The following is a 24,987-nucleotide window of genomic DNA, read 5'->3' as shown; positions in this document are numbered from 1 at the left end:
TCCTGTATTTCCAGTCTTCCCTTTTTTATTGGTTTTCTTTTATAAATAATTTCAGATATTTTATCCTGGGTAAAATAAGAGATAATCTCTCAGTAACCTCTTTTTTTCTCCTGTTTTTAGCCAAGCGTCTTGAAAGCTTAATCTACATTCAGTGTAGATTTCTATTTCCTTACTTCCAGTTGCTCCTCAATCACTTGCAGACTTGTTTCAATCCCTACTACAGTCATTTACCAGATGACATTTTGGTCAACAGCACATTGCATATGTGATGGTGATCCTATAAGATTATAATGGCTATACCATATAGCTTAGGTGTATAGTAGGCTATACCATCTAGGTTTGTGCAAGTACACTGTATGATGTTAGCACAGGAGAAAATCACCTAACGATGCATTTCTTAGAATGCATACCTGTTATTAAGTGACACATGACTGGTACTCTAAAATAATCACCTCCTAATGGCTAAATCCAGTTAATTCTCTCTTTTTGGTTCTTTCTATCACTGTATCATTTGCCATTATTGACTGCTCTATTTTCTTGCCTTCTATGATAATCTCTTCCAGTTCACCTTTTATTTATCCGTGTGGGTTCTCCTCTTGTCCCTTCTTTATCTTTGACTGTTCTTTAAATGCTGATGTTCTCTGGAGTTCTGTTCCTTGATACTCTTCTTATTCCACATTCTCCCTGAGGAATCTTATCCATTCTTACAGCATTAATCACCAAGAAACTTATAGCCTTAGCCACCAGAAAAACTGCCAATATCTCCCATATTCATCTTCAACCCAGTTCTCACTCCCAAACAGTTAATTGTGAACTGACCCTTCATTTGGATGTATATACCATAGCTAACTTTAAACTCAGTGTATATCCTTGCTCATTTTTCTTCCTGTAGTTCTTGTGGCACCATTGTCTGTCCAGTCATTTGGTCAGAAGCTTGGGAGTTAACCTTTTTTCTCCCCTTTCCTCCCCTATCTAGTCAGTGATCAATTCCTCTTGGAATCCTTTAAAAACTATTCTCACAGTCCCTGCCTCAGACTAAGCATGTTACCTACATTATTGCAGTAATCTGCCTTTAATCTAATCTCACTAATCTATTCTGTACCTTGATAGAAAGTGATCCCTTTGAACGGTAAATTTGATCTTGAGACTTCCCTGCTTAAACCACCTGTAACTCCCCATTTCCTACCAGAAAAAGCACAAAATTGTTTGCATTGAATATAGTTTTTCACAATTTGACTTCTGCCTACCTTATTTCTTGACATTGTCTGCTCCTTCCTTTATATTTTTAACACATCTCTTCTATTAGATGGGAACTCTTTGGGGGCAGGGTTCATGATATATTGTTCATCTTTGTATCCCAGACTCCTTATTAATCCAATGTCTGGAACACAGTAGTGAAGAAATGTTGAATTGAAAGTCTAAAGTCTATCTTAAATTTAAAAGTACACAGGGACTTTTATGGATACCCTGCCTAAAACAGTTTATTCTTGGTTTTCCATAATATGGTAAGATAGTGTTAATTTTTTAAAAATTTCTTATAGAAATTTCTTAAAAACTGTACAGAATTTCAGAATGACTGACACTTCTGAAGCTGTTCGAAATTTTGAAGAGATGTTTGCCAATAGATTCACAGAAGATGACAAAGAGTACCAGGAATACCTGAAACGCCCTCCTGAGTGCCTTCCTCCAATTGTTGAGGAATGGAATAGCAGAGCTGGTGGGAACCAAAGAAATAGAGGCAATCGGTAATGTATTACTTCAGAAGAATAAATGCAGATGGTTGATTTGAGAGAGCATAGCTTTAATCTGCTAAACATAAGGTCAGTGAGGGCAGTGACCAGTGTTTTCGTTATGGTATACTTAGTGCCTAGTAACAGTGTGTGGCACATAGTAAGAGCTTGATAAATATTTGCTTCAATATTTTGTCAACACCATATATTCTTTTCCTTACTTTTCAGTTGTTTGTGTTTTAATGTTTTTTAAAAATGTCCTTTCTGTAGACTAATATTTTCTTTGCAAATATGATTTAAAAACCTAGAATCTTCTAAAATTTCATGTTCAGTTTCATAAAAAAGGTATCATTTTGATTTTACTTTAGAAAGAATTTTGTAAAATGGGAATTACTTCTAATTAATAATTCAGAATAGTCAAAGGAATAAATTATCATATTGGTTTTGTACAATTTTGAGTAGATTTCAGTTTGATTCAGAGTTATCCTATTGGTTTGGGTTTGTCTGCCTATTTCTGTGTAAAGTGTATAAAGTATAATACTGGAAAAAGGATTTAAATCTTAGGAAAGTTTTGAATAACTGGTACTATAACATTCTGTACAGAAAAATGTTTTTTTTTTACTCTTTTCTACTTAGATTGAGAAATTAAATGCACTGGAAAAGATTTATGTGTTTTTTTATAAGAGAAGTTTAAAAACCATTTTGTTTTGTTGTAGGTTGCAAGATAACAGACAGTTTAGAGGTAGGGATAGCAGACGGGGGTGGCCAAGTGACAATCGATCCAATCAGTGGCATGGACGATCCTGGGGTAACAATTACCCACAGCACAGACAAGAACCTTACTATCCCCACCAATATGGACACTATGGTTATAACCAACGGCCTCCCTATGGTTATTACTGATAGAAATGTTAGTAAAACCATTTACTTTGTTAACATGACAAAAGTTTGTGTGTCTTTTGTTGTTGGACATAGTTTTACATCTGATTTTAGAGAATATTCATTTTTGGAACATGAGACTTACTTTCAATGTGATGGTTACTGGGAATAAACACTCCCCCCAAAATGTTGTGGATTATATTGCTTGACTTCTTCCTCAATTCTTCTTTGTTTCATTACTTAATAGTGCTTTGAGTTGGTATATTTTCCTTGTTTGACTTCCAGGAGTTATGTCTTTGTTTTAAATAGAAAATGCTTACTTTACTTTGTAAGATAAGGGAGTATCCATATATTCAGATGTGTTTGTTTCTAAAATTGTACAGACTTTAGTACAGTCAGCTCGTGAATGCACAGCTATGCTTACTTGTGATGTACTGTACATCAGTAGTTGAAACAGTAAAACAATTGTACTATATTTCTTTTGGCTTTGTTATGTGACTATGGTAATTTGTGATTACTTACTCTATAGGTATGAATCAGCTACACAATTTTTTTGGTCTCTTTTTAGAGGGAAATCAAGAATGAAGCAGCAAAATGAGGAAGGAATCATTCTCAGTATTAGTGTCTTGATTTGGTGATGGGTGGGATTAGGGCACATATCATCTTATACAGACTCTAAGGCTTTTTGATAACTTAAACATAGCAGGTCAGATTTCACATGTTATATAAAAGTTGCATGTTCAAACTTTCCTTTTCAATCATGTGTAAATAATGCTGCATTTTGACTGTTCTACTTTTTTGGAATTTAATGTAGGTTGATTTTACAATGCTATATTCACTTCCAAATGTGCACCTTTGCTGCTTACTCTTCCATAAATACAGTAATGCTGTAACTTCCCTTCAGAAGATCATTCTGTTCAAATCATTTTAGTGGTTATTACAATAGTTTTATTCAAATAAAAAATTTTATAAACATTTAGGCTTTACTTCCAATTTTTGGCCCATTTATTAATATGGTGAGATAAGCTTTTTGTGGGTTTTTTTTCCCCCCACTCTGTCCTTCATATCTATTGAAAAGGTTTTATTTGGTTTAAGGGTAATATTAAGAGTACAAGTTTCACCATAGATCAAAGGAATTAAAAGGCAACTTCCTAAATCTACCTTTTGCTGCCTTCTTAGCACCTCACTCTCAACCCTTGAGGTTGACTTCTCCAGGTCCTACTCCATCACGCCTTCTTGAACAGCTACCCTTTCAGGTAACTATTTAATGAGAAGATCTAATAAATCAGGTATTCACACTGAGATGTAAATAAAATGTTAATAATAAGGTAAGGGTTTTCCTTGTACTCTTCTAATTATATCAGTAGGCAACAAACCAGTGCTGTTACATAGATAGGTCTTGATACTGCAGATATTTATCCTAGAAAGTCAAGAGCGATCTGACTACAACCCAGGATTTTCTTGGAAAGCAGAGGTGTTATTAAAAATATCAACTGGCTGGGCCGGCCCGGTGGCGCACTGGAGAGTGCGCCCTTGGGAGTGCGGCAGCACTCCCGCTGAGGGTTTGGATCCCATGTGGAGACCGGTTCCCGCTCACTGGCTGAGCGCGGTGCGGGCGCAACACCGAGGGTTGCGATCCCGTTGCCGGTCCCCGGTACAGGCGCGACACCGAGGGTTGCGATCCCGTTACCGGTCAGTAGAAAAGACAAAAAGGAAAAAAAAAATATCAACTGGTAAAGTATAGGTGCTGACCAGTTGGTACAGTAGCTGACTCTAGCTTTAGAGTGGGATCCGGTGCTGTGCCAGCTATTGACACTAATTAGGGAGATCTGTGGGTCCAAGGGACAGGGTTGGAGTGAGGGATGCTTCTCAGGAAGCTCAGACGAGGTTATTTTCCAACAGCCTTTCTTTTTTTTTTTTTATTTTTTTTATTTTTTTTGTCTTTTTCGTGACCAGTAAGGGGATCACAACCCTCGGCCATTCCTATATAGGATCCGAACCCGTGGTGGGAGCGTCGCTGTGCTCCCAGCGCCGCACTCTCCTGAGTGTGCCACGGGGTCGGCCCTTAATTTTTTTTTTTTTTATGATAAAAGTGAAACCATAGATTAGATTTATTTTACACAACAGTTACAAGACAGACTTTTTTTTTTTTTTTTAAAAAGATGACCAGTAAGGGGATCTTAACCCTTGACTTGGTGTTGTCAGCACCACGCTCACCCAGTGAGCAAACCGGCCATCCCTATATAGGATCCGAACCCGTGGCCTTGGTGTTGTCAGCACCGCACTCTCCCGAGTGAGCCACGGGGCCGGCCCCAAGACAGACTTTTTGTAGGCACATAATTAAATACATCTTAAACAAAGATCAAAAATAAAAAATTGGTTCCAAGACCAATCAACATGTAGCCAAGATAGGTAGTTGCAGCTAGAATAATCCAAACAGATCCTGTTTTAACCTGTCTAATTGTCCCCTGAAGGCCATCTTCAAGGTTATCCAAGAGAGGAAAGCTGGATATTTTCTTTTCTGCAGTGGCACCCTTCCCTTCTTTACTTATGCTTGGGCCATCAGATGTGGCTGTTACCTTCAAAGCCTGAATGAGATCCAAGTTTTGAATTCAACATCTGAGACAAGGGCAAAGTTTCTGACCCTGGGGGTCAGGGCAGATGTCTGCCTTGTGTCCTCCTTCTGCTGCCCTTCCACTGATCTCCAGTTATCTTCTTTCCTGCCTTCTTCACAGTCACTGCCCTTCTTCCTCCTCCTCTGACACAATTTACAAAATATTCAAAAGGAGCACCCAGCAAACAGGAAGAATTCACACAATTGTTACTTAAAACATATAAACCAAACTCCTTTTATTACTTCATTATGTAGCCATAATTCATCTGAATATTACTAACTTAAAATCTGCAAAGGAACACTAAAATTGGGTGAAGGGGACAGTCATATTCCCAAAGACAAATATGGCTGTCTTGTAGGCTCTTGTAACTCTGCTGAAATAGGGGCTACCAGTATAAAAACTAACAGGAAAAGCAAGTTTCTTCAAGCAGGCTTATCTACCCAACTGTCCTGTATCTTCTATGTTTAAATTCTTTACAGAAGGGTCAGAAGAAGTGCTTTGTGAAGACAAAATATTGTATTAGACTTGACAATGTAAAGTGTGGTTGTGAAGATTATTTTCATTTACTTTCTGAGGAATATTTGAAACATAATGGTCAACTAGGCCTCTGCCAGGATTGATCTCTCTCATTGGGAACTTTAGCAGAGCCTCAGTTCTACCATAGGATTTCAGCAGCCAATCTCAAGAGAAGTGGTTATATAAAACAATTGGGGATGAATGTCAGGCAAAGGAGTATCCTGGCTATGAAAGAGAAGCAGAAATAAAAGAACATTAATGGGCAAGGGAGAATAGGGAACAGGATAGAGGAGATGAAAGGGGCAGAGAAGGGAGACAGCTGATGAATTCTGAGGTTATTGATATCACTGCTTCTAAATGTGATGCATAAAAATCAATTTTAAGGAAAAATTATCCTCTAAATAAGGGCAAAGATGAAGGAGAGGGAAGACCAGGAGTTGGGAAGGTGGGTGTATTAGTCTGTCCCTGGTGCATATAACAAAATATATGGAACTGGGTAATTTTTGATTTTTTAAATTTAAAAATATTTTTAAAAGATGACCGGTAAGGGGATCTTAACCCTTAACTTGGTGTTATCAGCACCACGCTCTCCCAAGTGAGCTAACTGGCCATCTCTATATAGGGATCTGAACTCGTGGCCTTGGTGTTACCAGCACTGCACTCTCCCGACTGAGCCATGGGCCGGCCCAGGAACTGGGTAATTTTTAAAGAAAATGAAATTTATTGCTTACAGTTTCTGAGACTGGGAAGTTCAAAGTCCAGGCAACACATCTGGTGAGAGCCTTGGTGGTGATGATAGTGACCCACTGGTCTCACATGGCAAGATGGTGGAAGCAGAGAGAGAGAGAGAGAGAGAGAGAGAGACTCTCCAAACCATGGCCCTGACCACCATTTTTAATTCATTCATTGCAGTGTGGTCCTACAATCTAATCACCTCTTCAAGGCACCACCTTTCAATTACCATAATGGGATTTCTCACCCTCAACAGTTACAGTGGGGATTAAGATTCCAATAAATGAACCTTGGGGAACACAATTCAATCAATCCACAGCAGTAGGGGTCACTAAAAGAAAAGTGCACTTATTTTGCTATGTTTTAGAAATAATTTTATGTATTCTGGAAGATATTGCATGCCTCACTTATTCATGAAAGAGTTTTACTTGAATGTTCTGGCACCATAATGTCTCATATATATACTGTTCTTTGTACTTAGGCTAGTTCTATAACGTATATTGACTTTTTAGAAACAAAATTTTTTAAATGAATTTTCTATAAAAGCACTTAAATATCTTGAGTAACTAGATTAAAAGTATTAAAAGTATTTAACTCAGTCAATATCTTAATTTTTGCATACAACATAACATCCCTCACAAAGTCATTATCTACATGCAGATTAATGAAATAAAAAATAAGACTAAAGCAATCAAGCTTACTAATATGGACTACTTTTGTTTCTATTAAACCATAGTTTCCATTAATATTGAAAAAGACCTCCAATTAAATTCCGTTTCCTACTTGCCAGTGCAGTGTCACTTCCCTAACTTTGAAGTATAATAATTAAAACAAATGCTTATACCACAGGACTCTGGCAACAACATACATCTTTGCCATCTCTCCTGAAGATTTCCTCATCTTATTGCAGAGTAAAAAGATGAAGTCTCTGATATTCTCTTCAAAATTCCCAAGTCCTGTTTAAATATCAAGTGTTCCAACTACTAGTACTTTAACTGAATTTTCACTGAACAAAGGCCTACCTATTGAGGCCACTACCTTATCGAATTTGTGACCAGTTGCTGGAAATTGGCTGGAAATGTTTGTATCATGCCAGATTCAGAGTTTACTAATGAGGAATTAAAGGGCTTTGAACAGTATAACATTCAAACTTAATGTATGCACATTCCACCAGTTAGAAAGTATATTCTTTGGTCAATTTTACCTACAAGATAGGAAAATAAATGGAAAGCTGCTTTAGGGTTAAAATTTTTAAAAAATAAAAAGAAAAGAAAGAAACCATGAGAAATCCCTCTCATCAGTGTGTTATGAAATTACAAGGGCACTGAAAGTCACATGAAATAATGATATTGATTGTATACATGAAGTTTCCAGGTATCATATTGAGAGAAACCACATAACCCAATGAAAGTTCACAAAGCAAGGTTCTAGTTTTGATGACACAGTATGTCACAGTTTCTCCCAATCATATTCTGCAGACTGGATAGAAAAAAATGTCATCAGAAAGCAACTTTCAACCTTCATTATTTCAATCTGAAGGGAAACTAGAGTATCTCATAAGTTACTACTTTAAGAGTATGGTTAGGCTAGACACATTTATTAATAATAAGAGCAACCATGGGAAAAGCAATCATACTCATTCCTGATAAGGTGAGAGTTTTCTATTTACAAAACCTGGCAAATTTCTAAAAAATTACTAACACAAAGTTTTTGAAAATAATAAAACTAGTCCAATTCATGTAATGTCAAGTAACTTTTAATGATAATAGACTCATTTATATTCTTATAGTGTCTTATAGCATATGTTATCTCTAGTGAGAGAATGTACCAAAATCAAAGTGCTAAATCCTGAAACCTTAAGCCAAATGTTACAAGTTAAAGACTAAATGTTGGTCAGGAGGGAAAGAATGGAACAATGCATCTTCCACAAAGAAAGTGAAAGTCAACAGCAAGACAACAGAAATGTTGAACCTGTGAGTACAACCACACTTTTCTGTATAAAAGCAATACAAAACATACACGCACACAGAAATTATGATTACAATGCAAACCATCATATGTCCATGATTTCTACTAGCTGGTGTACCTGTTATTAAAATTTCAAAGAAAAAAATCCACTTAAGCTTTTTCTATTTTAATCTGTAGAAATATTCAGGAACAGATGAATACAGCATTTGTTGCACATTAATGAATATGTGGCTTCTTGTGCTTTCCATCCAAATTAGGAGCACTTTATTTTTTCTCTATCTCCAGGAGCACTTTATTTTTATGAGATGTAATTGTAGTGTTATATTAAGCAGCTACACAAAATCAATCCTTCCTTCAGCCCAACTCTATATGAAAGGCACTAACAGTAAAGATTCTTGATGTGTGAAAATGATGACTCATAACGATGTAGATTCAGCTATAGATTTTAATTCAGAAATATATATATGTGCCTGTATATGACAACTGTAGGAAAATAGTCTCAAAGATAAAGACACCACTTGAGTGCTGGCTGGTTAGCTCAGTTGGCTAGAGCATGGTGCTGACAACATCAAGGTCAAGGGTTTGGATCCCTGTACCAGCCAGCCACCAAAAAAAAAATAAATAAATAAATAAATATATAAATAAATGAAGACAATAAGTGAGATGTAAAGCATCCCATTTTTCCTGGTCCTGCATTCTATTACAGGGAAAATAAGTCTCTTGATGCTTCATAAATACTTTTAAAAGTTTGGAATGGCCTATACCGTGCGTAATCTCCACCAGTCCTTTGGAGCTTCCAGCATTTCTGGCTGTTTCAGCTCTGGAAGAGTTGTACCCTGTAATCAGTTATGCTTACTTATGCTTTGTCTTTTCTAGATCTGGGAGTTTTCTGACCAGATCCTAGTGGTTCATTCTGATGCTAGTGAGTCTTTAAATATGTTTAACACATGGTACAGCTAGACTGCATATGGCCTGAGTACCAGTCCTACTTGAAAAAATGGGGCTGGCCAATTAGTGCAGTGATTTAGAGTACCACCTATAAGGTCAAGGTCAAGGTACCAGTACTGGCCACCCCCAGGGAAAAAAAAAAAACTTGAGAGGAGGAAGGGGGGTAAGTAGTAATTGAGTAAGGCACACAAAAAGTAATTATGATTTGTAATGATGAACATGCCAATAATGTTTTTGCTCACATACTGTACACAAATACTGACAGTCAACTCTGTTCCCCATACATATGTATAAATTTTTAAAATAATAATGAAATCTGTGCCCCATTGAAAAAATGAGAAGTGTCCTTTTAACATGAATTATTTCTACATTCTGCATGAATAATCTATGTGGTGGTGATTTTTGTTTTTTAACAGCATAAAGAATCCTGACTTCCAATCCTGTCCTCACAAGGCATGTGATCTTGAGAAAATCACTTAAACTCTGAGCTTATTAGCTCACCTGCAAAAATGGGGACAACACGCCCCTGCCACCTTCACAGGGTTATAAAAATAAATGACCAAAGGAAGAGCTTGCCAATAGAATCTAGAGTTGTGACCATTAAACCTCCAGTGGCACATAATAGGTGCTGAATAAATATTTGTTGAATCAACGAGAGGGAAGTATTTGGTAAATTGTAAAGCATAGTGTTGATGTGAAAGATGTAGAGTAACTGATAAAAGATGAGGCAGAGCAGGAAACATTGAGAATTAAGGATTTGTGGGTTGTTTCCTTATGTGAATTCATATGTGAATTAGCAAAAGGACAGCAAATTATATCCTTCAGAAAATAACCAACACTTCGAATGTGGAAGAAAGTTTGTGTAAAAGTTGAGCTAAAATTAGTAGCATTTGGAAATTGGCACTGACTTTAAAATGTCAAATGTTGATTTTTGAACACATCTGATTTGTTGCTTTGTGTTGCTTCGCCCCCCACAGATTTTTCACCCCACTTCCCCTGGGTGACAGAGATGCAAAGGATTACTCAAAGCCCATCTCTTCTAAACAGTGAGAAGCCCTGAAGTGGTTAACCTCCCGGGGACCCTCCAGCAAGAGGGATCCCTTCCTCGGGAAATTAATGCTGAATTGGGGTTCTCTTCCTGCATTTACTTTCCAGACCAGGAAGTTACAGGAAGAGAACAAAGGTGGGGTTATAGTTTAACAATATAGGTTGGTAACTTACAAGCCAGATGACATCCCAGTAAACAATTAAGTGATCTTACAGCAATTTCTCAGTATCTTTATATAACAATCAGTTACTAGTCTGTCTTTGAGCCAGCAACACTGCTGTGCCACAATTCTTATCTTGCAACAGAGACTCACTAGCCTGGGGAAAATTTCCTGTCCTTGCAACGTCAATATTTGAAACTGCAAGACTTTGGAAAACCAGGCCCTGTGAAGTACACATGCTTTTTAGTATATTCCACACTGATTAATGTCCTTTTGAGAACACCTTGCTAGGGACTTGAGATAAAGAGTTTTTTGTTTGTATTTTGTTTTGTTTTGTTTTTGAGTTCTGGGAGGATTTGAGTATAAGAACCTAGAGTCACTGTTCTGAGAATAGTTTTGGGTTCTTGAACCATATAGGAAAAAGACATTTGGGAAGATTTCTAGCATGGTTTTGGTTTTCGAGCTGCATTCCTCAGTGGACGAGGATGTAATTCCCCTATCCTCTTTGGGGGGTCAGTTGGCCAATACGGAGACTTGAACCCCTGACCTTAGTGTTACCAGCACCACACTCTAACCAACTGAGCTAACCAGCCAGCCCGTAATTTTCCCTTTGAATTTTATTCACCTTAAGGAAAATGTAGGACTTTATGATAGAATTAAGAATAATGAAATGTCAGTTTTAAGTTCAGAGTGCTAACATGGACAGAAATGATCTTTTGCCTTGATGGTCATTGGTGGCACTAATGAACTCTAATAAAAGCACAACACTTTGTTCCTAAATACAATTTTTTTACACCTTAAAAAATTTCTATTCCATTTGATTCATTCAACCCAAGTGTGTATGTAAGTCTATGCCCTGGGCTGTTGATTTCTTTTAATTAGCACTGTTGTCTATAGTGAAAGGGAATTTTTTTTCATTAGGAAATGTAGGAAATAAATTCTCCTAGCTCGAGATGGCTTGTATTACCATTGGATTTCAGTTAGCTGGAAATGTTACTTGTGCAAGTGCTTGCTTTGGTAATGTCAGACAAATTAGTTATTATATATAAACTATTCTATTCACTGAAAAGCCTACTTGGATTTTTCTTTCAGTATCTTGTATTTTACTCAAAGAAGCATATTTAATATATATAAATGAAGACTTTGAAATACTAAATAGGCTTTGGTTCTGTGTGAAAAACCTAATTATATAGGTTACTCAAAGAATCTTTCCTCTGTTTATAAACTTAGAAAGGTTTGCTTTTATTTTTTTAAAAAGATGACCTGTAGGGGCCGGCCCGGTGGCGCACTGCTACAGTGTGCCGCTTGGGAAGTGCGGCGGCGCTCCCGCCGAGGGTTCGGATCCCACGTACGGACTGGCCGCTCACTGGCTGAGCGAGGTGCGGGGGCAACACCGAGGGTTGTGATCCCATTGCCGGTCCCGGTCTGGTACGGGCGTGACACTGAGGGTTGCGATCCATTGCTGGTCACAAAAAAAGAGACAAAAAGGAAAAAAAAAAAAAAAAAGATGACCTGTAAGGGGACCTTAACCCTTGACTTGGTGTTGTCAGCACCACACTCTCCCAATTGAGCCAACTGGCCATCCCTATATAAGGATCCGAACCCTTGGGCTTGGTGTTATTAGCACCACACTTGCCCAAGTGAGCCACGGGCCGGCCCAGGAGGAAGTAACTCTTCAGCTGCTGTGACACTGCTGAGGCCTCTGGGTGCCAGAGCATCATTCTTACCTCTGAAGAATTTAGTTATCACTGCTGTCACATTGGAAAAGCGGAGAGGTGCTGTAGATAATACCCCTCAGATTTAAAGATTTACAGGATACAATGGGAGAAGCAGGTTAATGAAGGAGACAGGTTTTCCATCAAAACTGATGATATGTGATTTATCTGTCTCCTTGCAGGATTAAATGAAAGCATACAAGGATATTTCAAAAAGTTCATAGAAAATGGAATTAAAAAATAATACAAATCCTTCTATGAACTTTTGAAGATCCCTTATATACATAAAGTATGCAGCACTGGGCAAGGTACATTATGGGTGCCAGCCAATGTCAGGTCGGTGCCTCCAGAGTTAGAGTGAGGTATGTCTGGGTGACTTGGGTGCAAGAAGCACAGCTCACAAATCTTTCTGCAATGTCTTCATGAACTGATGGGCTGATTCAGTTGATGTTTTCATTACTGTCCCTAAGGGGCACAGATTGCCCCATGTATTAATTACCAGTTAGGTTTTCTCTGGGTTTCAGTGACTTCTCCTGAGACAGCTTCAGGGGATGATGTGATGATGATCTCATGTTTTTTTTCCACTGCCAGTGACTTTAACTCCCTAAAGAATCTCCTGCCTCCTTGTCTGAATTAGGTAAATAAACCTGCCCTAATTTAAAGGCCAGAGTTTTGTCATTTGTGTCTATTTTTCCCATCTTAAAATTTCCTTAACTGTGTACTTTTTGTGTGTATACAAAATAATATTATAAAGGTGAAACAATACAAAAATGAATAATCTGCACCCAACCAGTGATTATGGCCTGTTTTGTGTGCTTCTTGTTCACCATGCCCATATAAATATATATAAATTTGATGAATATATATTTTTCCTTTTTTACTAATGTGGGTTTATACATTTTTTTTTTCCTTTTTGTCTTTTTTTCATGTCCGGCAACGGATCGCAACCCTCAGTGTCGCGCCCGTACCACACCGGGACCGGCAACGGGGTCGCAACCCTCAGTGCTGCACCTGCACCTCGCTCAGCCAGTGAGCAGGAACTGGTCTGTATGTGGGATCCGAACCCTCGGCGGGAGCGCCACCGCGCTCCCAAGTGGCGCACTGTAGCAGTGCGCCACCGGGCCGGCCCGGGTTTATACATTTTTTAATACATATTTTACGGGCCGGTCCGTGGCTCACTCGGGAGAGTGCGGTGCTGATAACACCAAGGCCACGGGTTCGGATCCCATATAGGGATGGCCGGTTTGCTCACTGGCTGAGTGTGGTGCTGACAACACCAAGTCAAGGGTTAAGATCCCCTTACCGGTCATCTTTAAAAAAAAAAAAAAAATACATATTTTACACACGCATGTAACTATTCACTCAACAGAATATAATAGAAATCACTCAAGGTCAGTAGCTATAAACTATTTAATTTTAATAATATCATATTCTATAGTATGGATTTACCATTGATTATGTGATTATTCTCCTATAGATAGACTCATGCTGTTTCTTTCCTTTTTCCCCTATACTAACAATACTGTACTCATTGCTTTTGTACATATATCCTTTGGTGCTTTTATGTGTTCCGATGGATAGACTCAAAAGTAGAATCGTTGGGTTAAAAGATCTGTATTTTTAATTTTAATAAATGCTGATGCGTTTTCTAAGATACTGTAGCAATTCAATTCCCATCAGCCACAGATGAGAATGCATCTACTGCATCTCCCCCTCCCTCTCTATGATGTCAACTTTTTGCCACATGCTTGTTAAAAAAAATCTTTGAAATCAGACAACTTTACTAGTTTATGTCTGACTGTTGATTATTCTTTGTCATTGGTTCACCTGGTTCACTGCACCCTTTCTGTAAATTCATCTTTTATTTCTTCATTATTTTCTTGAGTATATCTAAATATTTGCTCTGTTCCATTTTTTTGGTTCTCTTCGTCAGGACCCTAATTATGTACGTGTTGCTTTTCCTTTGTCTGACTTTAATAGCTGTCGTTTTCCTTTCTTTGCTCACTCTTCTCTGTCTTGCCCTCTAAATTCCACACCATGTTTTCAGCCTCCTCTGTTGTTTCCAACATGGCGTTTATTTCTATGATGCTTTTTGTTTTTGTTTTTTTAAAGATGACCGGTAAGGGGATCTTAACCCTTGACTTGGTGTTGTCAGCACCACGCTCTCCCAAGTGAGCCACGGGCCAGCCCGACGATGCTTTTGGTTTTTGTTTTTAAATTCAGTTAGTTACATTTCAAGTGTGGAATAGCCACATGTGGCACGCAGCTACTATATTGGACAGTACGGCTTTTATACTTCTTTATAGTTCTGCTGACTTGACTTGCTCCCTTATTCTCTACACTGCCCCATTCCCCAAGGCAACTCTGAGGAAATGTAAGGCTTTGAAACAATTTGAAAGCCACTGCAATAGTAAAACCACATCATGGATGAGATGAGTTTCATGTGGAAATGACCAGGGAGTCTGTAACCTGTGGCTGCAAGGTTTGGGGATTTCCCCTGCCCAAACTCTATCAAGGGGACTGGATGGACTCTGGGACAGACAGCTAAGATTATAAAATGCTAAAAACCTTATCAATTGAATTATAAGGAGTGTCTGAGGAAAGCCTATGTGGGTAGTAGGGTGGTCTTCCTGCTGCCTAGAAAAAGGGAGTTCCTGTGCCATGAAGGATCACTGTCTCCAATGTTGTCCCAGAAGAGGAGCTGTGACTGGCTGATATATAACAGTCTGTCCCTGCAGCAGAAATAGGAGCTCCGGATAGTTGTAGCTCCCTGACCCTGACCCCTAATTTCCCTGGCTCTGATCCCAACCTCTCCAAGCAGCTTTCAAGTGATAACTCTCTTGAAGAGATTTCCCAAAGGAACAGAATGTACTCAGTAGAGGGTACCACTATGCAGTCTATTTGGCAGGTGTGTTCTTCACTCAAATTCATAAGTTGGCATCTCGATGAGAAATTAGATCTTGCCAATTGCTCAGCCCAATTTCATTTTCAAAAACACTGACTACATGGGATTTTGAAAAGCTGCAGAGTTAAGGGAGGTACTCGGGACCATGTGATTCCACATGGCATTGACCTGGGAATCCTGAGTACCCAGCTGTCTCCCCCCTTCCCCCCGCCCCCATAACAGCACACTCTGGCCTGAGCTAAACTCTTTAAGATATGAGGGGATTAAGCCTAAGGAATAAATCTGAGAAGACGAGGAGGAGGATCAGTGTGTGTGAGACTGGCAGTCTGGCACTGCAGAACAGATTTCCTAATAGTGCTGTTGACTTCAAAAAGAATTAATTCCCTTCTTCCAATTACGTGTGGCTTTCTGTTGCTGCATTATAGTGCCACCTCTTGGATGTAAATTGAAACTCTAGCTTCAAAGTTTTTAGTCTCTAGTCACATGCATTAAAACAATCTGAATTTGAGACCATGGTAGGTTGTAAAATTCAAATTCTGCATTACAGTTAAGGAATTACTTAACCAAATCCTGGAATCTGTAAGAGGGGGATGCTAGCAGCCCACAGCCCAGAAAACTGCCTCCTCAAGTTTATGAGTTTTTAGCTGTTTGGAACTTTAAACACTGCAAAGGTGCCACCTACGTCCTCTGGTTCTCTCCCCATCTCCTAAGCAAGAGAAAAGTGTACAATGGCCTACAGGAATCAGGAATCCAAAATCTCTATTCCTGCCTTCAGGGCAGAATGAGCCAGGTTTTTCTTTCCCAGGTTCTGTCAACATACAGTGTAGGCAAAGCACTTAGCAGTGTCTGGCAAGTACTGGCACCCGAGTTAATAATTAATCCTTGTTGCAGGAGTAATTTTTATCAAGGTAGCAGTGACAGACAACAGATACAGTACTAGAACTTCACCTAACTGGTCACCATAGTTGGATAAAGTGTCTTTCAAATTTCATTCATGAGCTGCCTCTAAGCCAGGAACTTCAGGACAGCACAGGATTAAAAAAAGGCAATGTAAACAGATCACTTTTTAGATTTTCTAGCCAGTATTCTCTTAAAGTTAATGGGGGTGGGCAAATCTAAAATCATATTAGACAATTGTTATGGAGGTTAGAGATTTTGTGTCCTTGGTGCTGGGTCACTGGATCCACCTCAGTATTCTTGGGGGAAGACCAAGGCCCAGCTGAAGAAAGCTGCATTAACTGAACTTCTACAGCAGGTCAGGGTACCCTGGCCTTAGCTATGATCTGTCATTAGTGGGGAACAGGCCTGTGGGGGACAAGACGGTGTTAGACTGTTGGAGACTACCTTATTTGCAGGGGAAGAAGGCAATCATGTTCTGGAATAAGGTCCTGGGCCAATTCCCGTCTCTGTCAATAGTTTTTGATCATAAAGTGTCACTGGAATGTATCTTCTTTGTTCCAAGATATTATGTTTCTCAAAAAACCTGGATTAGGCAAAAGTTTCCATGTTAAAATACGGCCATTTAAAATGAAGTAAATAGATTATTGTAGTGGAAATTGTTGGTTCCTTTCCGGCATCCATTCTTCTCTTTGTAACTTTTCTCAATTGTTTTCAGGTATCCACTCTTTGCTCATTCCTTTGCCTCTGAATATGCTGAACCCATCTTTAGCTCTAAATGGGCCTTATTTGGCCTAAAACAATTAGGGTTATTCTCTTTTCTTTTTTCAACACATCCAATTTGTCAGCACCACACTCGCCCAAGTGAGCTAACCAGCCATCCCTACATGGGATCCGAACCCGTGGCCTTGGTGTTATCAGCACCGCACTCTCCCAAGTGAGCCACAGGCCGGCCCTAACACATCCAATTTGTCTGGAAGGATAATTCTCTTTTCTAGTCACTGGCTTAGGTAACTTATGTTAATAGCATGGCATTCTCTGACCACAGGGACTGGGTTAGAAACTTCATGTGACCTAATTTGGGCTGAGATTTAAGGGGAGGCTGACTGAGAGCTTATGGAAAAGAAATACCAGAGCTCTTCTGAACAATCTTTTTTCCTACTATAGGGGGTCATATGTGGATGTTAAACCTGAAACCATGGCCTTTTGCCTCCACGAAGGAAGCAGGCCCAAGGATGAAGCTGGCACTGTTAAAGTGTCAGGGGAAGGAAAGAAAGCGGGTCCTTTATGACATCACTTAGCTGCTGAATCAAACTAACCACTAAGTACACCCTGCCTCTGGACTTTCCAGATGTGTAAGCTAATAAATCCTTTTACTGCTTAAGCCAAATGGAGTTGTGTTTCTGTAACTTGTCAAAAAAAGCATCCTAATAGTGATCCATGTCGAAACCACAAAAAAAATGCTTTTATAGCACACTGGAACACTGTTGAAAAAGAGAGAGAAAAGTTCTTAAGCCAAAACCATGTAAAACCAAAGCACATTTGGAGGCAGTAAGGCACAGTAGTTTAGAAGACAAGGGAGCTGAGCTTAAACCTGAGCTGTGCCATTAATGTGCACTGTGATCTTGGACAATCGACCCACCTAGACAAGAAAAGTCTTTGGTTCCTATCAACAAAATAAGAGTTGTGCTAGATAAGTGGTTTCCAGCTCTTTTACCATCAAGAATTTTTATTATTGGTTCTTGTGGATTTTGTGTTCTTAATGATTTTTTTCAATACATTTTTCTCACGTTCTTATTAGACAAAGCATACAACTGATCAGCAAAGGTAATTATTTACCTTACTAAATTAGTAAACCTGCACCAAAGCATAAGCCCCTTCGAATTTGATCTGGTCGGCCACAGCAGAAGAATCTTGGCAAGTACAACATGAAAGATGGAAAATGAATACATGAAGCATCTGCCTCGGGACTGCCCACCTCACGTAATAACTTCGTATAGCATACATTATATTTGATAATTGCAAGTTACCACTGAGGAGGATGAAAATTCAGTGACTTCTCAAAAAAAAATTAATATTAAAAAACAAGTCTTGATTATTCATTTACTTTTTCACAAAATTGGCAATATAGTTTTTAAAAGATGTAAAAAGATTTTTTTGCATTTAGATAAGCATCCTAAAATATAAGGTAAGACTACAAAGCAGTGTGATAGGTTTTTCTCTGTAACTTGTAAGCTGGATTGGAAGGCAATTCCCAGAATTCCAGAAATTGTGGAGACATGTTTACTTTAATGTGCAATCATGATAAACTGCATTTAACCAGGAGTCAAAGGACCTGGGTTCTAGTTGGCATCTTGCATGATGTGATCTTGAATTCAAGTCTCTCAGCTTCTGGATATCAGAACCCCCATAACAGAACAGAAGGAGTTAAATCAGGTCATCTTGAGTATCCTTTCCAGCTCTGTTATTTTGTAATGCCATGAAATCAGAATAACATGTTCCAAGCTGTTTGTGGTCAGGGATTTTAGAACCTGTTTTTCTCATTGTACTTTTAAAATTTCTACCTTTTTTAGTCTTATTCTTATGTGAATATACATATATTTTTCTCCCATGTTCTTCTGTGCATTTAAATATATTTTTCTATTCAATAGCATCTTCATCACTAGCAATAAAAAAGTTTCCCAAGTATGTATTTTTTTGCTTTTTTAAAGATGACCAGCAAGGGAATCTTAACCCTTGACTTGGTGTTATCAGCACCACAGTCTCCCAAGTGAGCCACAGGCCGGCCCTACCAAAAATGTATTTTTCATGTTTTGTTTTTATTTTTTTTCAGCTTCCTTTTTTAACTTCTCCAAGACCTCTTCTGGAGTTGCAGAGGCCAAGAGCTTCACAACCTTTTCACGAGATTTACCACCCTGGACCAAAAAGAAAAAAACATGCTATACATTCTAATGTTAGACAGCATACCTCAGTTGTACCCATTGCAGCCATGTCCACAGGGGGTTGTTACAGATGGGCTTTCCTGATGGCTTAGGTACCCCTTTCTCCTGGCCACTTCTGGTCTAACCAAAGACTATCTCTTAGATTCTACCTTATTACAAATTTTTACAACTCTCCAGGGTTTTTACCTTCAGACATCAATTTCTACAATATAAAAGCTGGGCATTAAGCTTTCAAAATGAATATGGAATCCAGATTCACAATATTCTAGATTCAAGTAATTATTTTGTTTAAATTAAAAATGAAAATATTTTTAAAATGCCAAAATAAATATTGCAATTTTATATAAACCTTTATAAAAATAATTCTAAATACAGACAATATAGTCTCTATATTGTTACACATTTCTGAAAATTCCAAATGAAAAGCAACTACACATCCAAGTGCTGTAATTTCAGTCACTTAAAACAACTTTAGGGCCGGCCCGGTGGCGCACTGGATAGTGCGCCGCTTGGGAAGCGTGGCGGCGCTCCCGCCCGAGGGTTCGGATCCCACATACAGACTGGTTTCCGCTCACTGGCTGAGCGAGGCGCGGGAGCAACACCGAGGGTTGCGATCCCGTTGCCGGTCCCTGGTCCGGTACGGGGGCAACACTGAGGGTTGTGATCCGTTGCCGGACACGGAAAAAGACAAAAAGACAAAAAAAAAACAAAAAAAAAAAACCAACTTTAAAAAGGACTTTCTTTCAAACACATCCTTTAAAGAAGATAAAATCTGAGCAGAGATTTATCTAGATAGGTAGAATCTGCACAGGTAGAAGAGTGCAGAGTGCCTTTTAGGCAAATGTCAGAGCATGAGCACTTGATGGAAGATCAGAAATGGCCTACCACAGGAGGGGAAGGTGAGGGAGGTGGCTCGATCCAGAGGTGGATTTTTAGGTGCAGTCTATGAACCAGTGACTCTGAATGCCAGAGAGAACCCAGAGGAGCTATATAGTGTAGCACTGAAAAACACATAGAGCATTAAGAAATATAAACATAGCTGGGCCCCACTCTAAAGATTCTATTTTAACAAGTCTGGGGTGATGCCCAGGAATCTGTATTTAGAAATCATTCCAAGGTGATTTTGATACCTATCCCTAGTGCAAAACCATGGCATTAATGACTTCATATGAAACTTCTATCTTCCTAATGAGCTTTTGTTAGTGAGCAAGGACAATGTGGGGAGATGACACACAATAGAAACTGTTTTAGATTTTTTAATGTGCTGATAATTTGAAGAAAGAGGTGATAAAATTAATCTGACCGCAGGTTCAGGAATGAATTTAGAAAGGAGGAAATGCTGGAAATGGTGGCATCTAAGGAAAATAAGTGTAGTGTGAACAGTCTGAATTATGATTGAGGCAGCAAGAATGAAGGAGACTAAATAGGAAGGATTCACAGACTTTTGTGATTAAATGAATAAGTTAAAAACAACTAGTTTTCCAATTATTTGGGAAAAAATCAGCATTTAATAAATTAAGATTGATGTGTAATCAAAAATGTTTAGAAAGAGAGCAAGACCTACCTTATCCAAAACCACATCACTCTTTTTGAGTTCTAAGACCTTGGAAAGGTAGCGACAGAGCTCAGCATTAGCCTCTCCCTCTAACGGAGGTGCTGCAATAGCTACATTTACGGCTTCAGTTGTCAAATCTGGAATGAAAACAGTGTGGATTTTATCCTGAAGGAGTTCTTTTTCTTCATAAAAGAGTTTGCGTTTCCCTAGCCCACAGTAGATTTTTAACTAATAACTGACGAAAGAAGAAATTAATGATTAATCATAGTTAAGGTAACATAAACATGGCAAATACATATCTACCATTACAGAAAATAAATCCAGAGAAGAAAACTGATATTTACCCTACCCTGCTGACCAAGATGGGCCTACAGAGTCCTGGGGAGTATCCTGGATTTAGGCAACTAGAAATTGTACTTGGTCTGAGAGGAAGGGCCCCAGGCTGGGAGTCAGAGGAGCTGGGCTTCAGCCCCAGCAATGTCATGGATGAGGAAGTGCATGGACAAGGCAGCTCACTGGATTGTCCAGGGTTGTTCAGGGTTTCATCAGGGAAATAAGAGCTCTGGGCTAGGTTCATCTCGTATGTGACAGGCATCCTGAATGTTTTTAAAATTTAATAATGTTTATTTAATATTTACATAGCAATAACTATACACTAACTTTAACTGCACACAAACATGTTTTAAGGGCTTTAATATTAACTTGTTTATTCCTCATAATGACCGTATGAAGATATTAGTACCATTATCGTCTCCATTTTACAAATGAGGAAATTGGAATCAAGAAGTAATGTGCCCAGTGTCACATGGCAAGAAAGTAAGATTGTGATTCAGAAATAAATTTCGACTCATGATTTAAAATCCAGGAACAAATATCATTGTTTTTTAAAAGGGGTCCAGACTCCCCCATCAATACAGTCTTTCTAAAGAGTAATCTGCCTGTAGTCCTCCATTGTTACTACAGATGAGCAGGCATTTCTGCATTCTTATACCCCATCTGTGTAAACAACATGGCCATATAACCTACAAGAATGAGGTGGTAAAACAACCATCCTCCCATCCTGTCACTGATTCTAAGATGCACAGTTTTTCATATTTTAACAGCTTTGAAATCAAGATTTGTCTTATAATAGATGGGAAAAAAAGTGTTTAGTTGCTATGGATTTTTTTCTTATTTACTGGTCCATATAATACTTGTGTACATTATAATCAATGCCATCTCAGATTTGATAAAACATAATATTCTAATAGTAGACAGTGCCCACAGCAACTGCTTAGAAAATGCTGGCCAAAGAGGGTACAGCCAACGAAGACAAGCTACCATGGCCATTAGCACAAATCAGGCCTACCACACCAATTCTGGGGTCTTGTTTTCAAAATTTAAAAATAATTTGGAATACAGAGCTTTAGAGGTGAAAAAGACTTTCAAGATAATTCAGATCAATGGCTTCCAATTTTTTTTTCCTTCAGAATCCCCCCTTGTTTCCAATTTTCTCAGGACTCCCAATAATGCCAGAGTAGAAGGGGTTTGGGAAGGCCCAGTATTTGGCCTTAACCCATCTCGTCCTCTTACCAGGTTCTTGACTCTGCCACAGGAAGGAATTTGAGCAGAGTCACAGTAGACAGTGAGAACAGGTTTAATGCAACAAATAGGAAATGCAGATTTCACAGAGAGAGCACCGCCTAGCTCCAGAGACCCAGCAGGGCTCGCACCAGATTCAATACAAAAGAAATACCCCCTTAAAGTCTAGTACGGAGCGCAGGCTAGCTCAAGAGAGTGAGCAGTTGCTGGCCGAAAGTTTGATACAAAAGAAGGCACATGCACCTCAGTGAAGTGCAGGGTGGCCCCAGGAAAGTGAGCAGCAACCCTGCGTTAGGCCGGGATTCCGCTTTTATAGTCTCGCTTTCTAATACATATTAAGGCTATCTAATGAATATAAATTCCACTTTGCCGAGCATGCTTGGCCATTAGGGTCATATAACCCCTTTCTACTGAGCATGCCCAGCTAGTGGATTTGCAAAAGCCAACCCCCCCCCCCCCCCCCAGGTCTCACATTGGTCTGAAAATAGATTCAACTTCTAACAGTAACTCTTCCCTAGGGGAGGGCCCTGAGACCTTAAGGAAAGGCTTGAAACCCAGAGGCCTGTCTTGAAACCTGAACCCATGGAGGGAAACTGAGCACCTCCCATCTCACCAACAATTGAAACAAACGTAAACAGAGCTAGTCGGGAGCCCTGTCTGCCTTTTCTCCCCCTTGCCCAAAGCAAAGATTCCTGAGGCACCTCTAGGGCCCCAGGGAATAGCTTGAAAGCCTCTAATTTAGTCCAAATATCTCATCTGACAGGTGAAAAAATTAGGCCCAGAAATGTTTTATATTGTTTTGATTTAAAACAAGTCCACACAGGAATTCATCAGGGGTCTCTGACCTCAGGTTTCTCTCCCTCCTTAGGCCAGTGACCATTAAACTAGACCAAAATGTCTCTTCTTTATCTGGCCAATGTCTCCAGTTTTGGAATGGGACAAACTAACAATCTAGGCTATACATATGTTTCCATACGTGTCCTTTCTAATATACCATTTTTTTTTTTTTTCCTTTAAAGATGACCGGTAAGGGGATCTTAACCCTTGACTTGGTGTTGTCAGCACCACGCTCTCCCACGTGAGCCATGCATTGGCCAGCCCTGTAATATACCAAATTTTTAAAAAGGAAAATATACAACAGTTTTTGTCTTAAATTGGCATGATTTAAATATCGTATATTCACTTTCAAATACCTTTACATTAGAATCTAGAATTTTAAAATGGAAAAGCCTCTATCTGCAGATGTGAAAAATACGCTCGACTATCATAGGATAAACTTTCAGCTAACCAAGGCAAAAGGAGGATGGAGGGGAGACCTGATTCATACGCGAATCCCATCCCAGTGCCCAGATATACCTGTTACAGCATTTTGTTTGGAGCCAGGTTTGGCATGGATGGCTATGACGACACAGCCTTTAGGATCAACTGTCACAGGACCTAAGGCAGGAAGTGGTCTCTCCGGTTCTCTGCTCTGGCTTTTACCCTAAAATGACAATAACCACACAACTTTACAAAATATTTTTACAGGTTACAAAATATTTTACAAAACTTTACAGGTTACAAAGTATTTTGCCACACATTTAATTTGATCCTTCCACTACTCCTTCCACCTTTAACCAAGACAAACTAGGCTAATCGATTAGTCGTGTCTAGGTACTTCTGGCACATAGAATGCTTTTCCCACGTCCTTCAAGGCTCAAATCAATTCTTCCATGAAGCTTTCCCATCAACCCCACAGTGTTTCTTCCTGTCTTGGAAGAAGTCCTGATTCTGGCTTCCATACCTCAGTGCTGGTTCCTACCGTTTGCTTTGTACTTCCAATTCCTAAGGGGCGTCTTTGTTATTATTATTCATGTTTGCATCCCATGCAGCGGACCTAGTAAGAACTAAGGCTACAAGTGTGCATGTGTGTGTGTTTGGAGGGAGGAGGGGAGAGGAAGGAACAATAATGATTAATATTTAAAGGCCTACTATGTGACATAAGCAGTGCTAAGATCTTTAATTTACTCAACAAATATGAACTAAGCAATGGATATGTAAAGATGAATAAGGACACATGGTCCTTGCTCTCAAAGAGCTCGCGCTGCAGCGACAGAGAAAGAACAAACCTAGTTTTAACACACTGTGCTAAGTGCACCGATGAGATTCGCCCCGGACATTACTGCACACAGAGGAGGGGAAGGCAGCCCGGCCTTGGGACATCAGGGAAGCTGCCAACAGGAGGCAGTGCGTGAGCTGAGTCTGAGAAACGGGTTGGAGTTAGCCATGCACAGTTGGTGGGAAGGAAGGGGAAGCGGTGTACTCCTGACAGGGATGCCACCAGGCAAGGAAGGCGGTAGAACGCAGAACAGAGTTCCCAAGGAAGCACCGGCGTCACGGCGCTGCTGGAACCTCAAGTGCTAGCCTGGGAGTGCATGAGGGGGCGGGGAGGTCGGCAGACGCAGCCCAGCCAGAGCCTCGGGAGGCAGAGCGAGGGCCGCAGGAGCCCCAGGTCTGGGGCTTAGGGGCGGCTGTCCGGAGCCCCGGAACTGAGTGACAACTGAGTGACAACAGCGGTGTCTTCCACCCAGCCGCAGGTTGCGCATCTCTTCCGCGCTCCTCAAAGAGCAGCCCTACAGCCCACCCTTTCACCGCCACGGGACTTGTTTACTGGCCTTCTTCGTCGCACCAACTTGTTTAGGCATCTCGGGGCCAGAAAGGAGCCGAGCGGAGGCCCGAGCGCCGGGTCCTCCCCGGAGCTGTTTCAGCCCGCAGCCGCGCTGCAGCATCGCCCCCTGCGGAGGCGCCGGAAGCGCC

At 39.7% G+C, this 24,987-nt stretch overlaps 1 protein-coding gene and 1 non-coding gene across 3 annotated transcripts; both read right to left on the bottom strand.

The window, feature by feature from the left end:
* Window positions 1-1,528: 1,528 nt before the first annotated feature.
* Window positions 1,529-24,987, bottom strand: LOC103586337 (chromosome unknown open reading frame, human C15orf40). 2 transcript variants are annotated; one of them, XM_008567588.1, is made up of 4 exons: window positions 24,846-24,987; window positions 23,548-23,674; window positions 20,620-20,747; window positions 1,529-1,714 (listed from the first exon to the last, which is right to left on the bottom strand). In XM_008567588.1, the coding sequence occupies exons 1-4, from the start codon at window positions 24,957-24,959 to the stop codon at window positions 1,628-1,630; spliced, it is 456 nt and encodes a 151-aa protein (XP_008565810.1). In that variant the 5' UTR covers window positions 24,960-24,987; the 3' UTR covers window positions 1,529-1,627. The 2 variants fall into 2 exon arrangements, with proteins under 2 accessions (XP_008565810.1, XP_008565809.1); XM_008567587.1 differs by lacking the exon at window positions 1,529-1,714 and adding an exon at window positions 18,914-19,028 and having other exon boundaries at window positions 24,846-24,959.
* Window positions 11,115-11,189, bottom strand: TRNAT-GGU. Its single transcript has one exon. It is a non-coding gene; the product is annotated as a tRNA-Thr (tRNA).

Source organism: Galeopterus variegatus, unplaced genomic scaffold, assembly GCF_000696425.1.
Source record: "Galeopterus variegatus unplaced genomic scaffold, G_variegatus-3.0.2 Scaffold333, whole genome shotgun sequence".
Classification (NCBI taxonomy): Eukaryota; Metazoa; Chordata; class Mammalia; order Dermoptera; family Cynocephalidae; genus Galeopterus; species Galeopterus variegatus.
Note: the sequence above shows the minus strand (reverse complement) of the source record. Positions and strands in the feature narration are given on the sequence as shown.

Bases quoted from the DNA above. Each gene is read 5' to 3' on its own strand.
- LOC103586337 (XM_008567587.1), bottom strand. From the start codon at position 24,959: ATGCTGCAGCGCGGCTGCGGGCTGAAACAGCTCCGGGGAGGACCCGGC. The intron at 23,675-24,845 runs GCCAGTAAACAA...TTGTCATTTTAG, and splicing joins AAGTTGGTGCGACGAAGAAG to GGTAAAAGCCAGAGCAGAGA. The intron at 20,748-23,547 runs GTATATCTGGGC...TTTTCATTCCAG, and splicing joins CAAACAAAATGCTGTAACAG to ATTTGACAACTGAAGCCGTA.